The sequence below is a fragment of the Pristiophorus japonicus genome, chromosome 7, assembly GCF_044704955.1.
Source record: "Pristiophorus japonicus isolate sPriJap1 chromosome 7, sPriJap1.hap1, whole genome shotgun sequence".
Classification (NCBI taxonomy): domain Eukaryota; kingdom Metazoa; phylum Chordata; class Chondrichthyes; family Pristiophoridae; genus Pristiophorus; species Pristiophorus japonicus.
The window spans coordinates 27116099-27140948 of NC_091983.1; the positions used below are offsets into that span (position 1 = coordinate 27116099).

At 44.9% G+C, this 24850-nt stretch overlaps 1 protein-coding gene across 1 annotated transcript in view; it reads right to left on the reverse strand.

Annotated features, from left to right (window-relative positions):
• The window catches only part of prim2 (DNA primase subunit 2), a 266094-nt gene that overhangs the window by 230639 nt on the left and 10605 nt on the right, over positions 1 to 24850 (reverse strand). The window contains exons 2-4 of the mRNA XM_070884338.1: positions 22060 to 22163; positions 7312 to 7391; positions 4911 to 5028 (exon numbers count right to left, since the gene is read on the reverse strand). Coding sequence (XP_070740439.1) covers positions 4911 to 5028; positions 7312 to 7391; positions 22060 to 22163 — 302 coding nt within the window. The remainder of the gene's footprint in view (positions 1 to 4910; positions 5029 to 7311; positions 7392 to 22059; positions 22164 to 24850) is intronic.

The window sequence follows — 24850 nt, forward strand, 5'->3', positions numbered from 1 at the left end:
CTTCATTATCTGAGGAGTTGCAGATGGAACTAAACACTGTGCAGTCATCAGCGTACATCCCCACTTCTGACCTTATGATGGAGGAAAGGTCATTGATGAAGCAGCTGAAAATAGTTGGGCCTGGGACACTGCCGAGGAACTCCTGCAGCGATATCCTGGGGCTGTGATGATTGACCTCCAACAACCACAACCATCTTCCTTTGTGCTAGATATAACTCCAGCCAATAGAGAGTTTTCCCCGATTCCCATTGACTTCAGTTTCACTAGGCCTCCTTGATGCCACACTCAGTCAAATGCCATCTTGATGTCGAGGGCAGTCACTCTCACCTCACCTCTGGAATTCAGCTCTTTTGTCCATGTTTGGACCAAAGCTGTAATGAGGTCCTGGCAGAACCCAAACTGGACATCGGTGAGCAGGTTATTGGCGAGTAAGTGCCGCTTGATAGCACTTTTTACGACACCTTCCATCACTTTGCTGATGATTGAGAGTAGACTAATGGGGCAGTAATTGGCCGGATTGTATTTGTCCTTTTTGTGGACAGGACATACCTGGGCAGTTTTCCACATTGTCGGTTAGATGCCAGTGTTGTAGCTGTAATAGAACAGCTTGGCTAGAGGGGCGGCTCGTTCTGGAGCACAAGTCTTCAGCACAATAGCAGTATGTTGTCGGGGCCCAAAGCCTTTGATGTATCCAGTGCGTTCAGCCGCTTCCTGATATCGCGTGGAGTGAATCAAATTGGCTGAAGACTGGCTTCTGTGATGGTGGGGACCTCAGGAGGAGACCGATATGGATCATCCACTCAGCACTTCTGGCTGAAGATGGTTGTAAACACTTCAGCCTTTTCTATTGCGCTCATGTGCTGGGCTCCGCCATCATTGATGGGGATATTCATGGAGCCTCCTCCTCTTGTTAATTGTTTAATGGTCCGCCACTGGATGTTCACGACTGGATGTGGCAGGACTAGAGCTTTAATCTGATCCGTTGGTCGTGGGATCGCTTAGCCTTGTCTATAGCATGCAGCATCCACTTTTCAGGAACACTTGGTGCTGCTCCTGGCATGCTCTTCTACACTCCTCATTGAACCAGGGTTGGTCCCCTGGCTTGATGGTAATGGTAGAGTGAGGGATATGCCGGGCCACGAGGTTATAGATTGTGGTGGAATACAATTCTGCTGTTACTGATGGCCCACAGTCTCATGAATGCCCGGTTTGAGCTGCTTGATCTGTTCTGAATCTATCCCATTTAGCACACTGGCAGAGTCCCACAACACGGTGGTGGGTGTCCTCTGTGAAGACGGGACTTCATCTCCACAATCACTGTGCCGGAGTCGCTGCTCGCAATGCTGTCATGGACAGATGCATCTGCGACAGGTAAATTGGTGAGGACGAGGTTAAATAGGTTTTTCCCTCATGTTGGTTCTTTCACCACCTGCTGCAGGCCCAGTCTGGTAGTTATGTCCTTCAGGACTCGGCTAGCTCGGTCAGCAATGGTGCTACCGAGCCACTCTTGGTGATGGACATAACTTTCCATTCTTTCTCCGTGTATTTATTTAACTTCCCCTTAAATGCATCTATCCTATTGGCCTCAATTACACCTGGTGGTGGCAAGTTCCATGTTGTAACCACGGGACTAGTAATCCAGAGGCCGGGACAAAAGATCCAGAGACACGAGTTCAAATCCCACCACGGCAGCTGGGGAATTTAAATTTAGTTAAATAAATCTGCAATAAAAAGCTAGCGTTGAAGTCCTCTACCCAGAGTACATTCTGTGCCCTTGCGACCATCAATGCTTCTTCCAAATGGTGTCCAACATGGAGGAGTATGGATTCATCAGCTGATGGAGGGCGGTAGGTGGTAATCAGCAGGTTTCCTTGCCCATGCTTGTGGATTGTGCCCAGGCATCTGGATTACCAGTCTGGTGATGTTACCACCACGTTACCGTTCCCATGGTTAGCCATGAGACTTCATGGTGTCTGCAGTCGAGGATTACCAAGGCCACTGCCTCCCGACTGTATACCACTGTTCCACCATCCCTGGTAGGGATGTCCTGCCGGTGGGACAGGACATATCCAGGGATGGTGGAGGAGGAGTCTGGGACATTGGCTGAAAGCTATGATTCTGAGTGTATGACAGGTGGTCCATCCGTTTTTTTTTATTCTTATTGTTTTTCGTAGCAGTTGTGCACAACAGAGTGGTTTGCCATGCCATTTCAGCTAAGAGTCAACCACAGACCAGGTAAGGATGGCAGATTTCCTTCCCCGAAGAACATTAGTGAACGAGATGGATTTTTACGACAATCCGACAGTTTCATGGTCACCATCACCTACACTAGTTTTTTGTTCCAGATTTATTTAATAACTGAATTTAAATTCCCCAGCTGCCGTGGTGGGATTTGAACTTGCATCCCTGGATCATTTGTCCAGGCATCTGGATTACTAGTCTGGTGATGTTACCACTACGCTACCATTCCCGTGGTTAGAACATGGAACTCACCGCCACAAGGTGTAATTGAGGCCAATAGGATAGATGCATTTAAGGGGAAGTTAAATAAATACACGAAGGAGAAAGGAATGTAAAGTTATCCTGATAGGATTACATGAAGTAGAGTGGGAGGGGGTTCGTGTGGAGCATAATCAGCAGCTTGGACACTCGGGCCGAATGGCTTGTTTGTGCTGTACAAAATGTAATTTTACATAAAATCCGTTTCATTTCAAAATACCATGCAAGGGTCGTAGCATTTGGAGTTGGGAGAAGGAACTGTAATAATCTGCAACTAGCTGACTAAATGAAGTACAATATGGGGAGAGTTTGCCCTTGAATACCCCATCAACAAATCTAAGGAAAAAGATGCCACAGAGAAAGTGGAGTGATCTGCGTAATATAAATCAGAGAAGATTGCAAAAATGCGGTCAAAAGACTGGTTTATTTTTTTTATTTTAAAAAGGGGAAGCTTTTGTCCTTCTGTCGAACTGCGAGTATTAATTGAGATTCAAACTCTCTCAGAAAACAATATCCTTCCTTTAATCGCACCACCATTGGTGGCCATGCCTTCACCTGCCAAGGCCCTAAGCTCTGGAATTCCCTCCATAAACCTCTCCGCCTCTTTGTCCAAGAAGATGCTCCTTAAATCCTCCCTCTTTGACCAAGCTTTTGAACATCTGGCTTAACATCTCATGTGGCTCGCAGTCAAATTTTGTTTGATGACGCTCCTGTGGAGCACCTTGGGACGTTTTACAACATCAAAGGTGCTATATAAATGTACGTTGTTGTAAACAAAAGCACTTTCTGATCATCTCCTTTCACAGAATCATAGAATAGTACAGCACAGATGGAGGCCATTCGGCCCATCGACTCTTTCAAAGAGCAATCCAGTTAGTCCCACACCCCCGCTCTTCTCCCATTTCAAGCAGCTGTTATCAGGAGCACTTCAATATCCCAATTGCGATCTGGGCACAGGTCGAGAATCTTTGATCTGCAGCAAGTGCCCAATTCCTTCATTAGGCTTCAGATTTCCTCCACATCCTCACCCAACAAAAATCTACAATGTTTTAAAAATTATTCAGACATCACTTGCCCATCATGGGAAGTACAGATTTTGAGCTTCCAATTTGGGCTGTGCCTGGAGAGAGCACTAGGCTAGTACTGGTATTGTCAGGTCTGACACTAGTCGTGGGGAGGCAATATTAGGTGATGATTATCGAATAATATCAAAGTGCACTGGATTAAGTGTGTTTTTTTCCACCCCCCATAGCAGATCAGTACCAGCATGTTAATTAAGTCTAATGAACACACTATGGCATACGAACACCTTTGAGGTCCATTCAAACGGAACAAGCTGTCGTTTCCCAGCTGCATCATTCCATCTCTGCAACAGGGTCTAAATCTAGCTCAAATTTATTCAAAGAAAATCTTCTCCCAGTTTTTAAGGGTTCTGCATGAAATTAGTTGACAACGGTATCAGCTGTGGTTCAGTGGGTAGCATTCTCACCTATGAGTCAGGTTATGGGTTCAAGTCCTGCTCCAGAAACTTGATCACTTCATCCAGGCTGACACTCCCAATGCAGTACGAAGGAAGTGCTGCACTGTCGGAGGTGCCGTCTCTCGGATGAGACGTTAAACCGAGGCCCCCCCCGCCCAACTGTAAAAGATCCCATGGCACGATCATGAAGAGCTGGGGAGTTCGCCCCAGGTGTCCTGGCTAATATTTAGCCCTCAACCAACACATCGAAAACATTATCTGGTCATTATCACATTGCTGTTTGTGGGACCTTGTTGTATGCAAATTGGCTGCCGCATTTCCTACATTGCAAGAGTGACTACACTTCAAAGGTACTTCATTGGCTGTAATGTGCTTTGGGACACCCAGAGGTGACAAAAAGCGCTATATAAAATGTAAATTCTCATTCCAGTTCCTATTGGGTACATGTCCACAGAACATAAATGCCTGCAATGATAGGCTCACTCGGAGTCCAGAAGTATGACTCCTCTGGGAAGCTAAAATGTCACCGTAGTGCGATGGGGCGTTCTTCTGAGAATGGGGGCGTGGAAATATTTTCAAGACAACGCAAAAAATAAAATGCAATTATCTAACAACTCAACGTGTCCGCAGGGCATCGTAAAGCAGTCCGCGGTCAGCGAGCGGTTTCTGGAGTGCAGTCACTATCGTTACATCAGCAGTGCAACGAGGTTACGAGTTCAGCTCATGACCACAGAGCGCCTGTTCGGAGCATGGCAAATGCTAAACCCCACGTTGAGCAGCAAACATTTCTCTCCGAGCGAGAGAACCGAACCCTATAGCTTCCTCTTTGCAAGAAACACAAAGACAAAACAGCTGAATTTTGAGAGAGAGAGAGAGAGAGAGAGAGAGAGAGAGAGAGAGAGAGAGCGCGCGAGGCAGATAGTCTACTCACAGCATGATACTCCAAGTTATTATGTTTGAGAAATTCTTGCTGCTTGTCCTGCAGCATACTGAATCGGAAACGGAAAATGTCCAACTCCTGCTGGATAAACCATCGTCTCAGCTCTTCCCTGAGGATGCAAGGTACAGGAAAAATAAACACAAATTGGATCATTGCAAGTGTATGGTCACACTCAGTCAGGTTCCAAGTAACCAAACCTCCATAACAGATTAGGACATCCTCAGCCACCGTCCCCTCCAGGAACTTGGGGAAAATATAAATAGGGAAAAGGATGCTGGTGTTTCAGTGGTCCACACATTGAATGATAGCAAAAATGCCTCTGGGATTCTCCAGCTGAGTTTGTGTCAGGTTTCACTCCTGTCTATGAGAGAGCATCATTTGCTTTTACAATCTGTGAAGGGATATTGAAGTTCCACCCTGCCAAAGGTTCAATGCATTGACCCTCTGCCTGTTGAGGATCAAGGGGGCGCATGGTTTGCATTCCGCTGATGGCACGGCCGCCAACGGTGGAGTGATTATAATCAGGGATGCACAGGCGGCCAGAATTGGGGGAGCGCAGTTTTCTCGGGGGGCTTGTAGGGCTGGAGGAGATTACAGACATAGGGAGGGGTGAGGCCATGGAGGGATTTGAATGCAGGGATGAGAATTTTAAAACTGAGGCGATGCCGGACTAAGAGCCAACGTCAGTCAGCGAGCACAGGGGTTGATGGGTGAACAGGAACTGGTGAGTTAGGACATGGGCAACCAAGATTTGGGCTGGTCAAGTTTACTGAGCAACATTAGAGGAGATTGGGGACAGGAAAGCTTGCCATAACTGCAGCCATTCAAGGCGGCAGCTCACCAGCACCTTGTCAAAGGCAATGAGGGATAGGCAATGGCCTTGCCAGAGACGCCCACATCCAATGACCAAATTTTTTAAACCTGTCCACATTTCATAATGTATAACATGCATTTAAAATATTGCTGATTTTTTAAAATCAGATTCTAATCCCTCCGATCTCTGCAAGTCACATACGTCCGATGGCTGACCTGATTTAAATTTAAACTCACCAAAAGCACATTGGCTCAAAAGCCAGGGACAAACAACCAAACAAATGGATTCAAAACCATGCATTTCTACAGTGATCCCATAGCACCCTCTGGTGGTCATTTACTGCACAGTCCATTTTCTTTAAACCAACAAAGTTCGAATTTATTTTTTGGGAAAGCTTTGCTGTTTTTGTGAATTTCTTCAATTACCACAAGGTGAGAAGAGCAACTGTTTTCTTTGGAACAGAGGAGGCCGAGGAAAGATTTAATTGAGGTGTATAAATTATGGAGGGGCCTAGATAGTGGATAGGACAGACCTATTTCCTTTAGCAGAGGGGGCAATAATCAGGGGGAGAGGTATAGATTTAAAGTAATTGACAAAGATTAAAGGAGAGTTGAGAAAAAAAATTTTCACCCAGAGATTGGTGGTCTGGAACTCACTGCCTGAAAGGATGGTAGAGGCAGATAGTCTACTCACAGCATGATACTCCAAGATATTATGATTGAGAAATTTAAACATCGCATTTAACAAGTGCAGGTACAACGTCTGAAATCCAGAATCCGTGGGACCGAGTCTGTGCAGGTTTTAGACAAGAAAATCAATCGTCTGAAATCTGGAATCCTCGCGGCCAAATCCGTGCTGGATTTCGAGTTTTGCCCGATTTCGGAGCTCACCGCCCACTGATCCTGCGTTCCTCACCGCTGGCGGATTCCTGCCGCCTGCAGCCCCCCCGACACTGCGCTTTTTACCAGTTTCCTTGTCCCTCGCTGCCCGATGTCACCATCTTGGCCACCTCAAAAATGTCCGGATTCCAGACGACTCCATCTGCGATGTGCAAAATGTCCAGTTTTCGGACAATTCCGGTTTTCAGAATTCCAGATTCGGGACGTTGCACCTGTACTTGGATATGCACTTGAAGTACTGTAACTTACAGGGCTACGGGCCAAGTGCTGGTGTCATGTAAGTACTTTTGGGATCACTCGCCACGAGATGGCGTCACTGTTGGAGACCATTGGGCTACGTGTGTGCAGCCCAAGTATAAAAGGCCAGCCATTTTGTATATTAGTCACTTTGGGCCTTAATAAAGCAGAGCCAAGGTTATACCTCTTGGAGTTAAACAGTACTCAGTCTAACAGTTAATGCATACGCAACAGCTGGAAAGTAGGATGGACCAAATGACCTCCTTCTGCGCGGTAAATTTCTATGATTCTATCCTGTTTACCAGAGATAAAATATTCACAACTTAAAAGTGAAAGTGCAAAGGCCTCGATATTTATGAAACACTGTAACCATGAAATGGTTTTCAAAAGCAACTTCAAACTGGTTTTGCAGATTTGACTTGAAAATGTGTGTCATACTTACGTCTGGCAGTAAGCAAGACGAAGTATGAAATGAGAGATGTGATCTTTCCTCCTTATTTCATAATCATCTTCAATTGATACCTGGAAGGGAAGGAGGGAGATAAAAGTTAGCCAGTCACAAATCAAGATTAACTTATAGAGGGAACAAATATAATGTTGGGTCAATTATGGAGAATATATAATTTTCTTTACAATCGAAGGATTGTTCTCCTAAGAGCACAGAAGGTTCAGGGGAAATTTAATAGAGCTGTTCAAAATTATGAAGCGTTTTGATAAGAGAAACTGTTTTCAGTGACATGAGGGTCAGTAACCAGGGGGCGCAGATTTGGGATAATTGGCAAAAGAACAGGATTTTGGGGGGGTGGGAGGGAAATTAAGAGAATTTTTTACGCAGTGATTGATGATCTGGAATGCACTGTCTGAAAGGTTGGTGGAAGCAGATTCAATAGTAACTTTCAAAAGGGGATTGGATAAACTTAAAAAAAGGAACAATTCGGGGAGGGGAGGCAGTGCAGGGGTGTAGGACTAAATGGATAGCTTTTTCAAAGAACCAGCACAGGAATGATGGGCCAAATGGCCTCCTTCTGCACTGTATAATTCTATGAACTATCCAACTGCTGCGTTGGTAAAATAGCAACCAAGTGAGGTACTGAGCAACAGAAGCCAAGGAAGATCCAGGTGCAATTTCTATTGTGTGTATATATTCTGTGCCAATGTCAGCCAAAACAGCACTCGCTCCCTCCACTGAACAGGAAGACACACAAAATCAACCAGGAATACAGGTACAAACATAACCTGTACACATTGGCCCTGGAATTCCAATGTCCTGGGTCCATAAGAAGTTCCTACGGACCCGGGAAGGCATCGGAAAAGCCAGTTTCCAATGCACAATGCGTTCCGTACTTACGGAACTCCTATTGCTATGAATGAGAAACTATACTGTACCTGATTGGCTGCTGTCACTAGATCACAGCCTGCGCACGTCCCCACGTGCACAAGCTGCGCGCGCAGTCACCTCTGGGCCTTAGGCTCGGAAGTTCGGACAGTCGCAGCAGCAGCAGGTAAGTGCGTATCTTTTCGCTTTTTTTTTTTAAAAGTCGTTTCCCCGCGGTAAGAGGTCGAATGGAATTTCAGGGCCAATATTGCAGCCTAACTTGCCGGTCAGTCTCAAAGTACCGCGCACTGGCGCTTACTTCAGTTGCAGAGTGTGATGATGATGTCAAACACTGGAATCGTATTCACGATCAAAAGTAAGTTCCAATCATTGCGCAACTTTTGAAAATACTTGTGAAACTTTTGGGGTCAGATTGCTCTGCACGGGTTGATTTTGAGTGTTGAGGCTGGATGGGAAAATGGTAACTTACAGTGCAATAGGAGGCCATTCAGCCCAACATGACTCCCAAAGAGCTGTCCATTTGGTCCAATTCACCAGCCGTTCCCCCATAACCATTTACATAGGATTACATAGGATATACGGCACAGAAACAGGAAATTTAAACTTTCCTTTTTAAAAAAAAGTGTTTCCACTTTTCTTTTTAAAAACTATTAAGGATTGTGATAAGGCATCTGAACAATGCTGTGTATAAAGAAACATCCTACCCTCTTCCTTTCAACCTTGGTCTCCTACACGGTTCCAATGAAGCTCAACGTAAACTCGAGGAACAGCACCTCATCTTTCGTTTAGGCACTTTACAGCCTTCTGGACTCAACATCGAGTTCAACAATTTCAGAGCATAACCTTTGCCCCTATTTTATTCCCTTACCTCCCACAACCCCCCCGCCCTCTTTTTATTTTCTGTCTCCCATGGCAGCTGGTAACTATTTCACCATTCACACCCTATCTAAACTCATCTTTTGTTTCCTAACTTCTGCCTTTACCATCTCAATTCGGCCCACCATCCCTTTTGTCTCGAATCTCTCCTGCCTTCCACCCTATCGCAGACCTTCCCTTTTGTTCTTTCTTCCCCTCCCCCTTTCAGGGCCCCAGCACTTCCTTAAGAATGTTACATTGTGAACTTTTGCCAGGTCTGAAGGGTCATCACCTTGAAACGTTAACTGTTTCTCTACACAGATGTTGCGTGACCGTTGAGATTTCCAGCATTTGCTGTTTTACACTCTCTACCTTTGTTCTTTATTCAATATTCTGATCTGAGGAAGGACATTCTTGCTATTGAGGGAGTGCAGCGAAGGCTCACCAGACTGATTCCCGGGATGGCTGGACTGACATATGAGGAGAGACTGGATCAACTGGGCCTTTATTCACTGGAGTTTAAAAGGATGAGAAGGGATCACAAAACGTATAAGATTCTGACGGGACAGGGCAGGTTAGATGCGGGAAGAATGTTCCCAATGTTGGGGAAGTCCAGAATCAGGGGACATAGTCTTAGGATAAGGGGTAGGCCATTTAGGACTGAGATGAGGAGAAACTTCTTCATGCAGAGAGTTGTTAACCTATGGAATTCTCTACCGCAGAGAGTTGTTGATGCCAGTTCATTGGATATATTCCAGAGGGAGTTAGATATGGCCCTTACGGCTAAAGGGATCAAGGGGTATGGAGAGAAAGCGGGAAAGGGGTACTGAGGTGATGATCAGCCATGATCTTATTGAATGGTGGTGCAGGCTCGAAGGGCCGAATGGTCTACTCCTGCACCTACTTTCTATGTTCTATATTCTTAATATTTAGGCATTCTGTTTGCCAACTCACCTGCCTGATGGAAAGGATTTTTCTTGATCTTCTGGATCAAAATCTCCATTTTAAACACCTCCATTAGATTGCCTTTAAGCCCATTTGTTCCACTGGAAGGAGCCTCACTGTCTCCAAGGTTTCCCAAAATAAAGCCTCCCGTCCCTTGGCATCATTTTAGTGAATCTTTATTACTTCCTTTCCATGGTCTTGACAGACTTGCTCACGCAAGGCACCCAAAACAGGACACAAAATTATAACTGTGGCCTAACTCGCTACCACATGGAGTAGTTGAGGCGAATAGCATAGATGCATTTAAGGGGCAGGCTACATAAATGGGGAGAAATGAATAGAAAGATATGTTAATGGAGTGAGATGTAGAGGGGTGGGAGGAGGCTCGTGTGGGGCATAAACACTGGCATGGACCAAAGTTGGGCCGAATGGCCTGTTCCGGTGCGAAAATTCGATGCAATTCTACCTACCCAGAGGATTATTACCTCTGCATTTGTACTTTATACAGCTAGTTTTAAAACCAGGGTCCCCATGCCGCTTCATCAACTTGTCACTTTCGAGTGTTCCATTCTCAAGCACCGACTTCCTCACTTGTGACAAATATTCAATCTCCAGCAAGACTGAACTTCTATGGAAAGGCATGCTGCTGGAGGATGCAGTAACTCCCGACCTGCTGCCGCACGACTGGCCGAGCTCCCACAGCAGAACGACAGCTGTAACTAAATGGTAGCCATTTGATTTCCTAAGTTATCATGTGGTTGGGATACATTACTGCTCATACAAAATAGAAAGACAACAGCGGAAATCCGCATCAACAGTGCCTGGGACAGGCTTTGCTCAAAGGAGACGGTTGAGGGGTGACCTGATAGAGGTCTTTAAGATTCTGAACCCGTCAAGAGGTGACTCGGTGGGTAGCGTTCTTGCCTCGGAGTCAGAACGTCGTGGGTTCAAGTCGCACGCCACAGACTTGAGCACAAAATTCTCGGCTAACATGGCCGTGCAGTACTGAGGGAGTGCTGCACTGTCGGAGGGGCAGTACTGAGGGAGTGCTGCACTGTCAGAGAGCAGTACTGAGGGAGTGCTGCACTGTCGGAGGGGCAGTGCTGAGGGAGTGCTGCACTGTCGGAGGGGCAGTGCTGAGGGAGTGCTGCACTGTCAGAGGGGCAGTGCTGAGGGAGTGCTGCACTGTCGGAGGTGCTGTCTTTCAGGTGTGACGTAAAACCGAGGCCCTCTCCAGTAGACGTTAAGGATCCCATATCGAAGAGGAGCAGGAAAGTTATCCCCGATGTCCTGGCCAATATTTACCCCTCAAATCGACATCACTAAAAAAAACTGATTATCTGGTCATCATCACACTGTTGTTTCTGGGATGTTGCTGTGCACAAAAAGGCTTCCGTGTTTCCTACATTACAGTGATCCTACGTAAATGGTTGTGAAGTACTTTGGGACATCATGAGGTGGTGAAAGACACGATATAAAGTCTTTTTGAATGAAAGGGTTTGATAGGGTAGATGTAGAATTAGTTTGGGTGGAGATAAGAAATAATAAGGGAAAGAAGTCACTGGTGGGCATAGTCAAAAGGACTCCTAACAGTTATGTCAGACAGAGTATAAAACAAAAAATAATGGAGGCTTGTAAGAAAGGTACGGCAATAATCATGGGCAATTTTAATCTTCATATTGATTGGACAAATCAAATTGACCAAGGTAGCCTTGAGGAAGAGTTCATAGATTGTATCCGGGATGGTTTCCTTGAACGATACGTCGCGGAACCAACTAGGGAGCAAGCTATATTAGATCTGTTTCTGTGTAATGAGACAGGATTAATAAACGATCTCCTTGTAAAGGATCCTCTAGGAAAGAGTGATGATAGCATGGTTGGATTTCAAATTCGGTTGGAGGGTGAGAAAGTTGGGCCTTAAACCAGTGTCCTGATCTTAAATAAAGGCAATTACAAAAGGTATGAAGGCAGAGTTGGCTAAAGTGGACTGGGAAAATAGATTAACGTGTAAGACAGTTGATGAGCAGTGGCATTTAAGAAGATATTTCATAATTCTCAACAAAAATATATTCCAGTGAGAAGGAAAGTCTTTAAAAGGCAGAACCATCAGTGGCTAACTAAGGAAGTAAAGTATGGCTTCAAATCGAAAACAATGGCATATAATGTTGTGAAGTTTAGCGGAAGGCCAGAGGATTGGGAATTTTTTTTAAACCAGCAAAGGCCGACTAAAAAACAATGGGCCTGCAACCTTACACTTGGTCCCTTCATCCAAGTCATTAACAGAGATTGTAAATAGTTAAGGACCCGGCAACGATCCCTGTGGCACCCCACTAGTTACTGATTGCCAATCTGAAAATGACCCATTTATCCCGACTCTCTGTTTTCTGTTAGTTAGCCAATCCTCAATCCATGCTAATATATTACCCCCAACCCCATAAGCGTTTATCTTGTGCAGTAACCTTTTATGTGGCACCTTATCGAATGCCTTCTGGAAATCCAAATATACCACATCCACTGGTTCCCCTTTATCCACCCTCAAAGAATTCCAGCAAATTTGTCAAACATGATTTATTTTCCATAAAACCATGCTGACTCTGCTTGATTGAATTATCCTTTTCTAAATGTCCTGCTATTGCCTCCTTAATAATGGAGGCCAGCATTTTCCCAACGACAGATGTTAGGCTAACTGGTCTATAGTTTCCTGATTTCTGTCTGCCTCCTTTTTTAAATAGGGGTGTTACATTTGCGATTTTCCAATCCGCTGGGACCTCCCCAGAATCCAGGCAAGTTGTGAGGAGGACACAAAGAATCTGCAAAGGGATATAGACAAGCTAACTGAGTGGGCAAACATTTGGCAGATGGAGTATAATGTGGGAAAATGAGAGGTTATCCACTTTGGCAGGAAAATGAAATAGCAAATTATTATTTAAATGGAGCGAGATTACAAAATGCTGCAGTACAGAGTGACCTGGGGGTCCTTGTGCATGAAACACAAAAAGATATTATACAGGCACAGCAAGTAATCAGGAGGGCAAATGAATTGTTGGCCTTTATTGCAAGGGAGAAGAGTGTATAAAAGCAGGGAAGTCGTGCTACAACTGTACAGGACCTTGGTAAAACTACACCTGGAGTACTTCATACAGTTTTGGTCTCCGTATTTAAGGAGGGATATACTTGCATTGGAGGCAGTTCAGAGAAGGGTCACTAGGTTGATTCGAGATGAAGGGGTTGACTTATGAAGAAAGGTTGAGCAGGTTGGGCCTATAAAATTGGAGTTTAAAAGAATGAAAGGTGATCTTATTGAAACATAAAATGAGGGGGCTCGACAAGGTAGATGCAGAGAGGATGCTTCCACTCGTGGGGGAATCTAGAACTGGGGGGGCATAGTCTAAGAATAAGGAGTCGCCCATTTATATCATAGAAGTTTACAGCATGAAAGGAGGCCATTTCGGCCCATCGTGTCTGTGCCGGCCAACAACGAGCTATCCAGCCTAATCCCACGCTCCAGCTCTCGGTCCGTAACCCTGTAGGTTACTGCACTTCAAATGCCCATCCAAGTACTTTTTAAAATGTGGCGAGGGTTTCTGCCTCTACCGCCCTTTCAGGCAGTGAGTTCCAGACCCCCACAACCCTCAGCATGAAGAAATTTCCCCTCAATTCCCCTCTAAACCTTCTACCAATTACTTTAAATTTACGCCTTCTGGTTATTGACCCCTCTGCTAAGGGAAATAGGCCCTTTCTATCCACTATATCTAGGCCCCTTAATTTTATACACTTCAATGAGGTCTCCTCTCTGCCTCCTCTGTTCCAACGAAAACAAACCCAGCCTATCCAATCTGTCCTCATAGCTTAGATTCTCCACTCCTGGCAACATCCTCGTAAATCTCCTCTGCCTCCTCTCTCGTGCAATCACGTCCTTCCTGTAATGCGGTGACCAGAACTGCACGCAGTACTCCAGCTGTGGCCTAACAAATGTTTTATACAGTTCAAGTATTAGCCCCATGCTCTTATATTCCATGCCTCAGCTAATAAAGGCAAGCATTCCGTATGTCTTCTTAACCACCTTATCTACCTGGCCTGCTATCTTCAGGGATCTGTGGACATGTACTCCAAGGTCCCTTTGTTCCTCTACACTTCAGTGTCCTACCATTTAATGTGTATTCCCTTTCCTTGTTAGCCTTCCCCAAATGCATTAACTCTCACTTCTCCGGATTCAATTCCATTTGCTACTGTTCTGCCCACCCAACCAGTTGATTGATATCTTTCTGCAGTCCACAGCTGCTTTCTTCATTATCAACCACACAGCCTATTTTTGCATCATCTGCAAATTTCTTAATCATACCCCTTATATTCAAGTCTAGATCATTGATGCATACCACAAAAAGCAAGAGCCCTGCGGAACCCCACTGGAAACATCCTTCCAGTCACAAAAACACCCATCAAACATTACTCTTTGCTTCCTGCCTCCGAGCCAATTTTGGATCCAACTTGCCACTTTGCCCTGGATCCCATGGGCTTTTACTTTCGTAACTGGTCTGCCATGTGGAACCTTTATCAAAAGCTTTGCTAAAATCCACATACACAACATCATACGCACTGCCCTCATCGACCCTCCTGGTTAGCTCCTCGAAAAATTCAATCAAGTTAGTCCTTCCCGTAACAAATCCATGCTGACTGTCCTTGATTAATCTGTGTCTTTCTAAATGAAGATTTATCCTGTCCTTCAGGATTTTTTCCAATAATTTTCCCACTACTGAGGTTAGGCTGACTTGCCTGTAATTACTCGGTCTATCCCTTTCTCCCTTCTTAAACAAAGGTGCCACATTAGCAGTCTTCCAGTCCTCTGAAGCCAGAGGGGATTGGAAAATGATGGTCAAAGCCTCTGCTATTTCCTCTTCTGCTTCACTTAACAGCCTAGGATACATTTCATCCAGGCCTAGGGACTTATCCACTTTCAAAGCTGCTAAACCCCTTAATACCTCCTCTCCCACTATGTTTATTTCATCAAATATTCCTCCTCCTTGATAGCAGTGTCTGCATCGCCCCTCTCTTTTGTGAAAACAGGTGCAAGGTATTCATTAAGAACCATACCCACATCTTCCGCCTCCACACACAGATTACCATCATGGTCTCTAATAGGCTCTACACTTTCTTTAGTTATCCTCTTGCTCTTAATATATTTATAAAACATCTTTAGGTTTTCCTTGCCAAGAATTTTTCATGCTCACTCTTTGCTTTCCTAAAATCCCATAATTTTACCCCTGGACTTTCTATACTTACAGATTCTGCAGTATTTAGGCCTCGGTATTTATCATAAGCTTCCCTTTCTTTTCTTTAACCTACCCTGTATGTCCCTAGACATCCAGGGGGCTCTAGATTTGTTAGTCCCACCCTTTTTCTTCAAGGGCACATATTTGGCCTGAACCCTCCAGATCTCCTCCTTGAATGCCTCCCACTGTTCTGACACTGAATTACCTTCAAGTAGCTGTTTCCAGTCCACTATGGCTAAATCACCTCTCAGCTTAGCAAAGTTGGCTTTTCCCCATATCGAACTTTTATTCCTGATCTATCCTTGTCCTTTTGCATAACTACCTTAAATCTAACTGAATTATGGTCACTAGCACCTTTATTCTCTCCCACTGATACCCCTTCCACCTGCCCAGCTTCATTCCAGAAAACAAAATCCAGAATCGTCCCTCTCCCATGCTGGGCTTGCTACATGCTGGCTAAAAACGTTCTCCTGAATGCATTTTAGGAATTCTGCACACTCTAAACCCTTCACACTAATTTTGTCCTAGTTAATATTAGGATAGTTGAAATCCTCTATTACTGCCCTATAGTTTTTGCACTTCAGAAATTTGCCTACATATTTGCTCTTCTATCTCCCTCTCCCTGTTTGGCCGGGGGGGGGGGGGTCTATAATACACGCCCAGCAGTGTGATCGCCCCTTTTTTATTTTTCATTTCGACCCATATGGCCTCGATTGATGATCCCTCTAACATATCATCCCTCCTCACAGCTATAATAGTTTCTTTGATCAGCAGCAGTCGGGGAGCAGGAGAGCGTGGAGGAGGAGCAGCATCGAGTCGGGAGGCCTACAAAAGGCCCATCATCAGCAGTCGGGGAGCGGGAGAGCGAGGAGGAGGAGCAGCGTCGAGTCGGGAGACCAGCCAGTGCAGCTGCAGCAGGGAGAGAAGGCAAAAAATAAATAGAAAGGTGACATCACAGCCAAGGGGGTAAGTGATTGGCTGGTGATTGGTGAGTAGTTTTTCTTTTTCCCTTTTCTTTATCAATAAGTAACTTTTAGCATTGTTGTTGCCAAACTAAGTTAATCTAGGGGTTATGTCATGGCAGGAGAGCTCGGACACGTGTTATGCTCCTCCTGTACCATGTGGGAAGTCAGGGACGCTTCCAGTGTCCCTGACGACTACATGTGCGGGAAGTGCATCCGCCTGCAGCACCTGACAGACCGCAGTGTGGCACTGGAGCCGCGGGTGGATGAACTCTGGAGCATCCGCGATGCTGAGGATGATGTGAATAGCATGTTTAGTGAGTTGGTCTTACCGCAGGTAAAGGGTACACAGCCAGATAGGGAATGGGTGATCAATAGGAAGAGCAGTGGAGGGAAAGTAGTGCAGGGGTTCCCAGCGGTCATCCCCCTGCGAAACAGATACATCGCTTTGGGTATTGTTGAGAGGGATGACTCATCAGGAGAGGGCAGCAGCAAGTTCATGGCACCGTGGGTGGCTCTGCTGCACAGGGAAAAGAGTGGGAGAGCTGTAATGATAGGGGATTCTATTGTAAGGGGGATAAATAGATGTTTCTGCGGCCGCAACCGTGACTCCAGGATGGTATGTTGCCTCCCTGGTACAAGGGCCAAGGATGTCTCAGAGCGGGTGCAGGACATTTTGAAGAGGGAGGGTGAACAACCAGTTGTCGTGGGGCATACAGGAACCAACGATATAGGTAAAAAACGGGATGAGGTCCGACAAGACGAATTTAGGGAGCTAGGAGCTAAATTAAAAAGTAGGACCTCAAAAATAGTAATCTCAGGATTGCTACCAGTGCCACATGCTAGTCAGAGTAGGAATCGCAGGGTACCTCAGTAGTAGTGAGGATGGGGACAGCATCAAACAAGAAATTAGGGATGCATGCAATCAAGGTACAGCAGTTATCATGGGCGACTTTAATCTACACATTGACTGGACTAACCAAACTGGGAGCAATGCGGTGGAGGAGGATTTCCTGGAGTGTATTAGGGATGGTTTTCTAGACCAATATGTCGAGGAACCAACAAGAGGGCTCGCCATCCTAGACTGGGTGCTGTGTAATGAGAAAGGACTAATTAACAATCTTAATGTGCGAGGCCCCTTGGGGAAGAGTGACCATAATATGGTAAATTCTTCATTAAGATGGAGAGTGACACAGTTATTAATTCAGTGACTAGGGTCCTGAACTTAAGGAAAGATAACTTCGATGGTATGAGGGGTGAATTGGCTAGAATAGACTGGCGAGTGATACTTAGAGTTGACAGTGGATAGGCAATGGCAAACATTTAAAGATCACATGGATGAACTTCAACAATTGTACATCCCTGTCTGGAGTAAAAATAAAACTGGGAAGCTGGCTCAACCGTGGCTAACAAGGGAAAACAAGGTTAAATCCAAGGAAGAGGCATATAAATTGGCCAGAAAATGCAGCAAACCTGAGGACTGAGAGAATTTTGTAATGCAGCAGAGGAGGACAAAGGGTTTAATTAGGAGGGGGAAAATACAAGTATGAGAGGAAGCTTGCTGGGAACATAAAAACTGACTGCAAAAGCTTCTACAGATATGTGAAGAGAAAAAGATAAGTGAAAACAAACGTAGGTCCCTTGCAGTCGGATTCAAGTGAATTTATAATGAGGAACAAAGAAATGGCGGACAAGTTAAACAAATACTTTGGTTCTGTTTTCACAAAGGAAGACACAAATAACCTTCCGGAAATACTAGGGGGCCAAGGATCTAGTGAGGAGGAGGAACTGAAGGATATCCTTATAAAGCAGGAAATTGTGTTAGGAAAATTGATGGGATTGAAGGCCGATAAATCCCCGGGACCTGATAGTCTGCATCTCAGAGTACTTAAGGAAGTGGCCATAGAAATAGTGGATGCATTGGTGATCATTTTCCAACAATTTCTCAACTCTGGATCAGTTCATATGGACTGGAGGGTAGCTAATGTAAGACAACTTTTTAAAAAAGGAGAGAGAGAGAGAGAAAACGTGTAATTATAGACTAGTTAGCCTGACATCAGTAGTGGGGAAAATGTTGGAATCAATTATTAAAGATGAAATAGCAGTGCATATGGAAAGCAGTGACAGGATCAGTCCAAGTCAGCATGGATTTATGAAAGGGAAATCATGCTTGACAAATCTTCTGGAATTTTTTGAGGATGTAACTAGTAGAGTGGACAAGGGAAAACCAGTGGATGTGGTGTATTTGGACTTTCAAAAGGCTTTTGACAAGGTCCCACACAAGAGATTGGCGTGCAAAATCAAAGCACATGGTATTGGGGGTAATGTAATGATGTGGATAGAGAACTGGTTGGCAGACAAAGCAGAGAGTCGGGATAAACGGGTCCTTTTCAGAATGGCAGGCAGTGACTAGTGGAGTGCCGCAGGGCTCAGTGCTGGGACCCCAGCTCTTTACAATATACATCAATGATTTAGATGAAGGAATTGAGTGTAATATCACCAAGTTTGCAGATGACATTAAACTGGGTGGCGGCGTGAGCTGTGAGGAGGACACTAAGAGGCTGCAGGATGACTTGGACAGGTTAGGTGAGTGGGCAAGTGCATAACAGATGCAGTATAATGTGGATAAATGTGAGGTTATCCACTTTGGGGGCAAAAACATGAAGGCAGAATATTATCTGAATGGCGGCAGATTAGGAAATGGGGAGGTGCAACGAGACCTGGGTGTCATGGTTCATCAGTCATTGAAAGTTGGCATGCAGGTACAGCAGATGGTGAAGGCGGCAAATGGTATGTTGGCCTTCATAGCTAGGGGATTTGAGTATAGGAGCAGGGAGGTCTTACTGCAGTTGTACAGGGCATTGGTGAGGCCTCACCTGGAATATTGTGTTCAGTTTTGGTCTCCTAATCTTGCTATTGAGGGAGTGCAGTGAAGATTCACCAGACTGATTCCCGGGATGGCAGGACTGACATATGAGGAGAGACTGGATCAACTGGGCCTTTATACACTGGAGTTTCGAAGGATGAGAGGGGATCTCATAGAAACATAAGATTCTGACAGGACGGGACAGGTTAGATGCAGGAAGAATGTTCCCGATGTTGGGGAAGTCCAGAACCAGGGGACACAGTCTTAGGATAAGGGGTAGGCCATTTAGGACTGAGATGAGGAGAAACTTCTTCACTCAGAGTTGTTAACCTGTGGAATTCTCTACCGCAGAGAGTAGTTGATGCCAGTTCATTGGATATATTCAAGAGGGAGTTAGATATGGCCCTTCCAGCTAAAGGGATCAAGGGGTATGGAGAGAAAGCAGGAAAGGGGTACTGAGGGAATGATCAGCCATGATCTCATTGAATGGTGGTGCAGGCTCGAAGGGCCGAACGGCCTACTCCTGCACCTATTTTCTACGTTTCAATACCGCGACTACCCCCCCCGCCCCTTTTTACCCCCGCTCCCTATCCTGTCTGTAAATCCTGTAACCAGGAATGTTGAGCTGCCATACCTGCCCCTCTTTTAGCCATGTCTCTGTACTAGCTATATCATACTCCCAAGTGTCTAACTGTGCTCTCAGTTCATCTGCCTTATTTGCTATACTCCTTGCATTGAAGTATATACCATTTCATGCAGCCAGACCTCCTTGTTTCCTCTATCCTTCAAATTCACTTTCTATATTCTTGCTTTCCAATTCCAGCTTTACTTCCCTCCCTACTGAATCTACTCAGGTTACCATCCCCCTGCCAAGCTAGTTTAAACCCTCCCCCAACAGCACGAGCAATCCCACCCCCCCACGAAGATATTGGTCCTGACTATGTTGAGGTGCAACCCATCCGGCTGGTGCAGGTCCCACCTCCCCCAGAAGCGGTCCCAATGCGTCAGGAATCCAAAGCCTTCCTTCCTGCACCATCTCTCCAGCCACGCATTCATCTGCTCTATCCTCCTATTTCTGTACTCACTAGCTCATGGAACCAGGAGTAAGCCGGAGATTTAGAACGGAGATGAGGAGAAATTTTTTCTCTCAAAGGGTCGTAAATCTGTGGAATTCTCTGCCCCAGAGAACTGTGGAGGCTGGGTCATTAAATATATTTAAGGTGGTGATAGACAAATTTTTGAACAATAAGAGGGTGAAGGGTTGGTTATGGGGAGCAGGCAGGGAAGTGGAGCTAAGCCCAGGATCAGATCAGCCATGATCTTACTAAGTGGCAAAGCAGGCTCGAGGGGCCAAATGGCCCACTCCAGCTCGTAATTCTTATGTTCTCGGATGTTACCACTTCTGGGAGAGATCAGAACTGGGGACATAGTCATCAAAAATTTTATAGGGAATTCAGGAGAAATTTCTTCACTCAGAGTGATTAGGTAATACAGAGGAAGACTGCATCAAAATACAAGATGACATTATAAACTTGCAGAATGGGCATACAATTGGCAAATGAATTTAAATTTAGACAAGTGTGAGGTGGCTCATTTTAGTAGGAATAATAAGGAGGCCTTAGATAATAAGGAACAAAGGACACAAATCACTAAAAGTAGTGATGCAGGTTAATACAAAGTTCTGGAGGGATAGAATTGAAAAGCAGAGAAGTTATGCTAAACTTGAATATAACCTTCGTTGGACCACACTTGGAGTATGTGAACAGTTCTTGTCATATTATAAAAAGGATATCGAGGCACTGGAGGAGATGCAAAAATGATTTACAAGGATGATACCAGAATTGAGAGGTTATACCCATCAGGAAAGATTGAACAGGTTGGGACTCTTTTCTCTAGAAAAGAGAGGGGTGACCTGATAACGGTCTTGAATATGATTGAAGGGCTTGTTATGGTAGATGAAGACATGATGTTTCCACTTGTGGAGGAGACGAAACCTAGGGGCCATTAATATAGTCACTAAAAAATCCAGTAGGGAACTCAGGAGAAACTTCTTTACCCAGAGAGTGGTGAGAAAATGGAAATTGTTGAGGTAAGGAATAGTTGAGGCGAATAGCATAGATACATTTAAAAGCAAGCTAGATAAACACACGAGGAAGAAAGGAATAGAAGGTTATACTGATGGAGTTAGAAGAGAGGCTTGTGTGGAGTATAAACACCAGCAAGGACCAGTTGGGCTGAATGTGCTGTACACTATGCAATCACTACGTAATGTGGAACTGGCTACCACAAGGAGTGGTTGAGGTGACTATTATAGATGCACTTAAGGGGAAGCTATATAAGCACAGGAGGGAGAAAGGAAGAGAAGGAAATACTGATAGGGTTAGACGAAAAGGGGATGGGACGAGACTGGTGTCGTGTCTAAACGGTCGGCACCAAAGCTTTTAGGCTTCAGTGGTTTTGTATTATGAAATGATCATTCTGTAATCTTGATTTAGGGAGGAAATAGTTGATCAGCCATCTGCCCCAACTCAAACTAAGCCAGTTACTGAGTCACGGTAACTATTTCCACCATTTTTTTTTCATATCCAAGCTTTTGATCTGCTGTCCTAATATCTCACGTGGCTCGATGTCAAGCACCGTGGGACGTTTTACTACCTTAAAAAGGCACTTCATAAATTCAAGTGGCTGAATTTGTATCTCATCTAAAAAAGGGAAGTGAATAGCTAAAAAAAATATATATATTTAAAAAGTTAGGGCAGGGGAGTGGAACTAATTGGAGAGCTCTTGCAGAGAGCTGGCACAGGCACAATGGCCCAAATTGTCATCTCTAGTGCGATAACATTCGGTGATTTTACCTCAGGGCAGAAGAGGACAGTGGAAGCCAGCCAGGGATGAAATACTGGAGAAATTTGCACTGATTTTTGAAATACAATGAATGCAAAATGTCAAAGCTTACTCTGTAGGGAAACTTCAGCCTTCGAATCTCAGTTTCCAGCTTCTTGTTATAGGACTCCGATGCCTTGATGTAGCTGATGCCAATAGTTTCTGTACTCTTGAGAACTAGGAGAGAAAACATTATTCCAGCTACATTTATTTCAAGTATTACAGCACGGTTTGCTGTAATTTACGTCTATCTGGAAAGGTTTTCTTTCCGACAACAGGTCATTATCACTGCCGTTTGAGGGAGCTTGCTGTGCAGAAGTTGCCTGCCGCGTTTCCCACATTACAACAGTGATTACATTTGATTGGCTGTAAGGCACTTTGAGACATCCGGTGGTTGTGAATGGCATTACATAAAAATGCAAGTCTTTTTCTTACAAAACCCAAAAGGCAATTCAAACCGATTAATCATTCAAAGATGCAAAACTGACAACCTTCCACCAACCCATCATATAGTCCCACTTTAATGCTGCATAGAAACGAGACAGGGCATCTGCCTCTGGACACACCGAGACACAAGTGACATCTCACAAAGTGCAGCATCTGGGCAGCCCCGTACATAGCAACCACACGTTTCTGGCTCGCCAAGCACTCGATCCAGTTTTCTGCTCGAGGCCTGATGATCAGACACTGACGGGTCAATTACAATTTTCAAACAACTTGCATTTATATAGTGCCTTTAGCCATGTCAACTGTGGCTCACTGGGTAGCACACTTGCCTGAGTCAGAAGGCTGTGGGTTCAAGTCCCACTATAGGACCTTGAGCACATAAAACAAAATCTAGACTGACACTCCAGTGCAGTGCTGAGGGAGTGCTGCACTGTCGGAGATGCCGCTTTTCCGATGAGACATTAAACCGAGGCCCCATCTGCCCCCTCAGGTCGACGTAAAATATCCGATGGCACTATTTCTAAGAACAAGGGAGTTATTCCCTGGTGTCGTGGCTAATATTTATCCCTCAATCAACGTAACATTAAAAAAACCTGATTGTCCGATCATCATCACATTGTGTGTGGGAGTTTGCTGCCACGTTTCCCACATTACAACAGTGACAACACGAAAAATATAAGTACTTCATTGGCTGTAAAGTGCTTTGAGGCGTCGGTGGTCGTGAAAGGCATTATGTAAATCCACGTCATTATTTCTTTAATGTAGCGATGTAATGTAGATGCTTCACAGGAGTAGGATTTAAGGAGCGTCTTAAAGGAGAGGTAGAGAGACGGACAGGTTTAGGGAGTGAATTCCGGAGCTTAGAGCCTAGGCAGCTGAAGGCTGAATGGTGGAGCGATGAATATTGGGGCAGTGCAAGGGGCCAGAATTGGAGGAATGTAGAGATCTGAGGGTTAGTTGTTAGACGTCAGAAGGGGAAGAGACCACGGAGGGATTTGAATCAATGCGTTGCCAGACTGAAGTTTTGTTACATACTGTTTGTCCTTCCAGCACTGGCCAATACTTGTCCCTCAACCATCATCACTAAAAAAAAAAACAGGTTGGGCCGAAAATTCCGGCCTCGTCGGGTGCGTAGGAACTGTGCAGGGACCCACCGAGGCCTCGCAAAAGCCGGTTTTCAGGGCGAGATGCGCATGCGCCGAAAACCAGCTTTTGCGATCTCTCAAAGTTTCTTTTGACAGATCCAATCCATCCCAGGGAGAAGGACATTCACGGAGTGGAGAGATTGGGCTATTGGCCCAACGAATGTCCTTCAAACTCTTACGCCTGGCAAAAGCATGTAGCTTACTTTTTACCAGTGCAAGAGTTTTAAAATATAGAAAAATTAAATGTAATGATTCATTTTTATATTAAAAACCCTGTCCATTAAGGCAAGTTTATTTTTAACCCTATTAAAAAAACAAAAAAAAATCCCAAAATATATATTTTTTTCAAAAACATTTAATTACATTCAATTTCAGTTAATTTTAAATATGCAAGGTGTTTTGTTTATTTATTGGGCCCAAGTTTCCACATGATTTGCGCCTGATTTTTAGGAGCAACTGGTGGAGAACGGACTATCTTAGAAATCGCAATTCTCCACATTTTTTTTTCTGCAGTTCTAGTCAGGTGGAACAGTTCTACTTTGGAACAGAATTTTTCTTCAAAAGGGGGCGTGTCCGGCCACTGACGCCTGATTTCAAAGTTTCCACAGTGAAAACGTACTCCAAACTAAGTTAGAATGGAGCAAGTGAAGATTTTTGTAGAACTGAAAAAACCTGTTCTACACATTAAAAAATCAGGCGCAAATTAGGCGTCCAGAACGAGGTGGGGGGGAAGGGAAGTCATTAAATTCTACAATAAATCCTTATTTATACTTCTACAAATATTATACAAATAAATCCAACCTGAATAAACATTTATAAGCAAATAAACCATCTTCCTACCTGTGTGAAAGTGCTTCAGGAACAGAGAATGCTGCAGTCAGCCTGAGGCGCCCATTCTTCCCGCGGGGAGGGGGGAGGAGAGAGGAGGCGCCCGTTCTTTCCCGCGGGGGGGAGGCGCCCGTTCTTCCCGGGGGGGGGGGGGGGGGGGGGGGGGGGGGAAGAGACAGTGAGAAGGCTGCAAGTGCTAATGTGCTTTTATTAAAAAAAAATTCAAAAATTAAATAGCTACAAAGAACTACAAAAATGGCCGAGTGCCAATGTTTTTTTCACACTGTGCGTGCGCGAACGCTCCAACACGCACGTGCAGCGTTGCCGGCAGGAAAAAAACTAATTTAAATAGTACCCGCCCCCTCCCACTTACAAAATCGGCGTGAGTGTAGGCTCCGCCCCCTGGGCGCCGCGCCAGACAGACAAGGAGCTGCAGAACGCTCC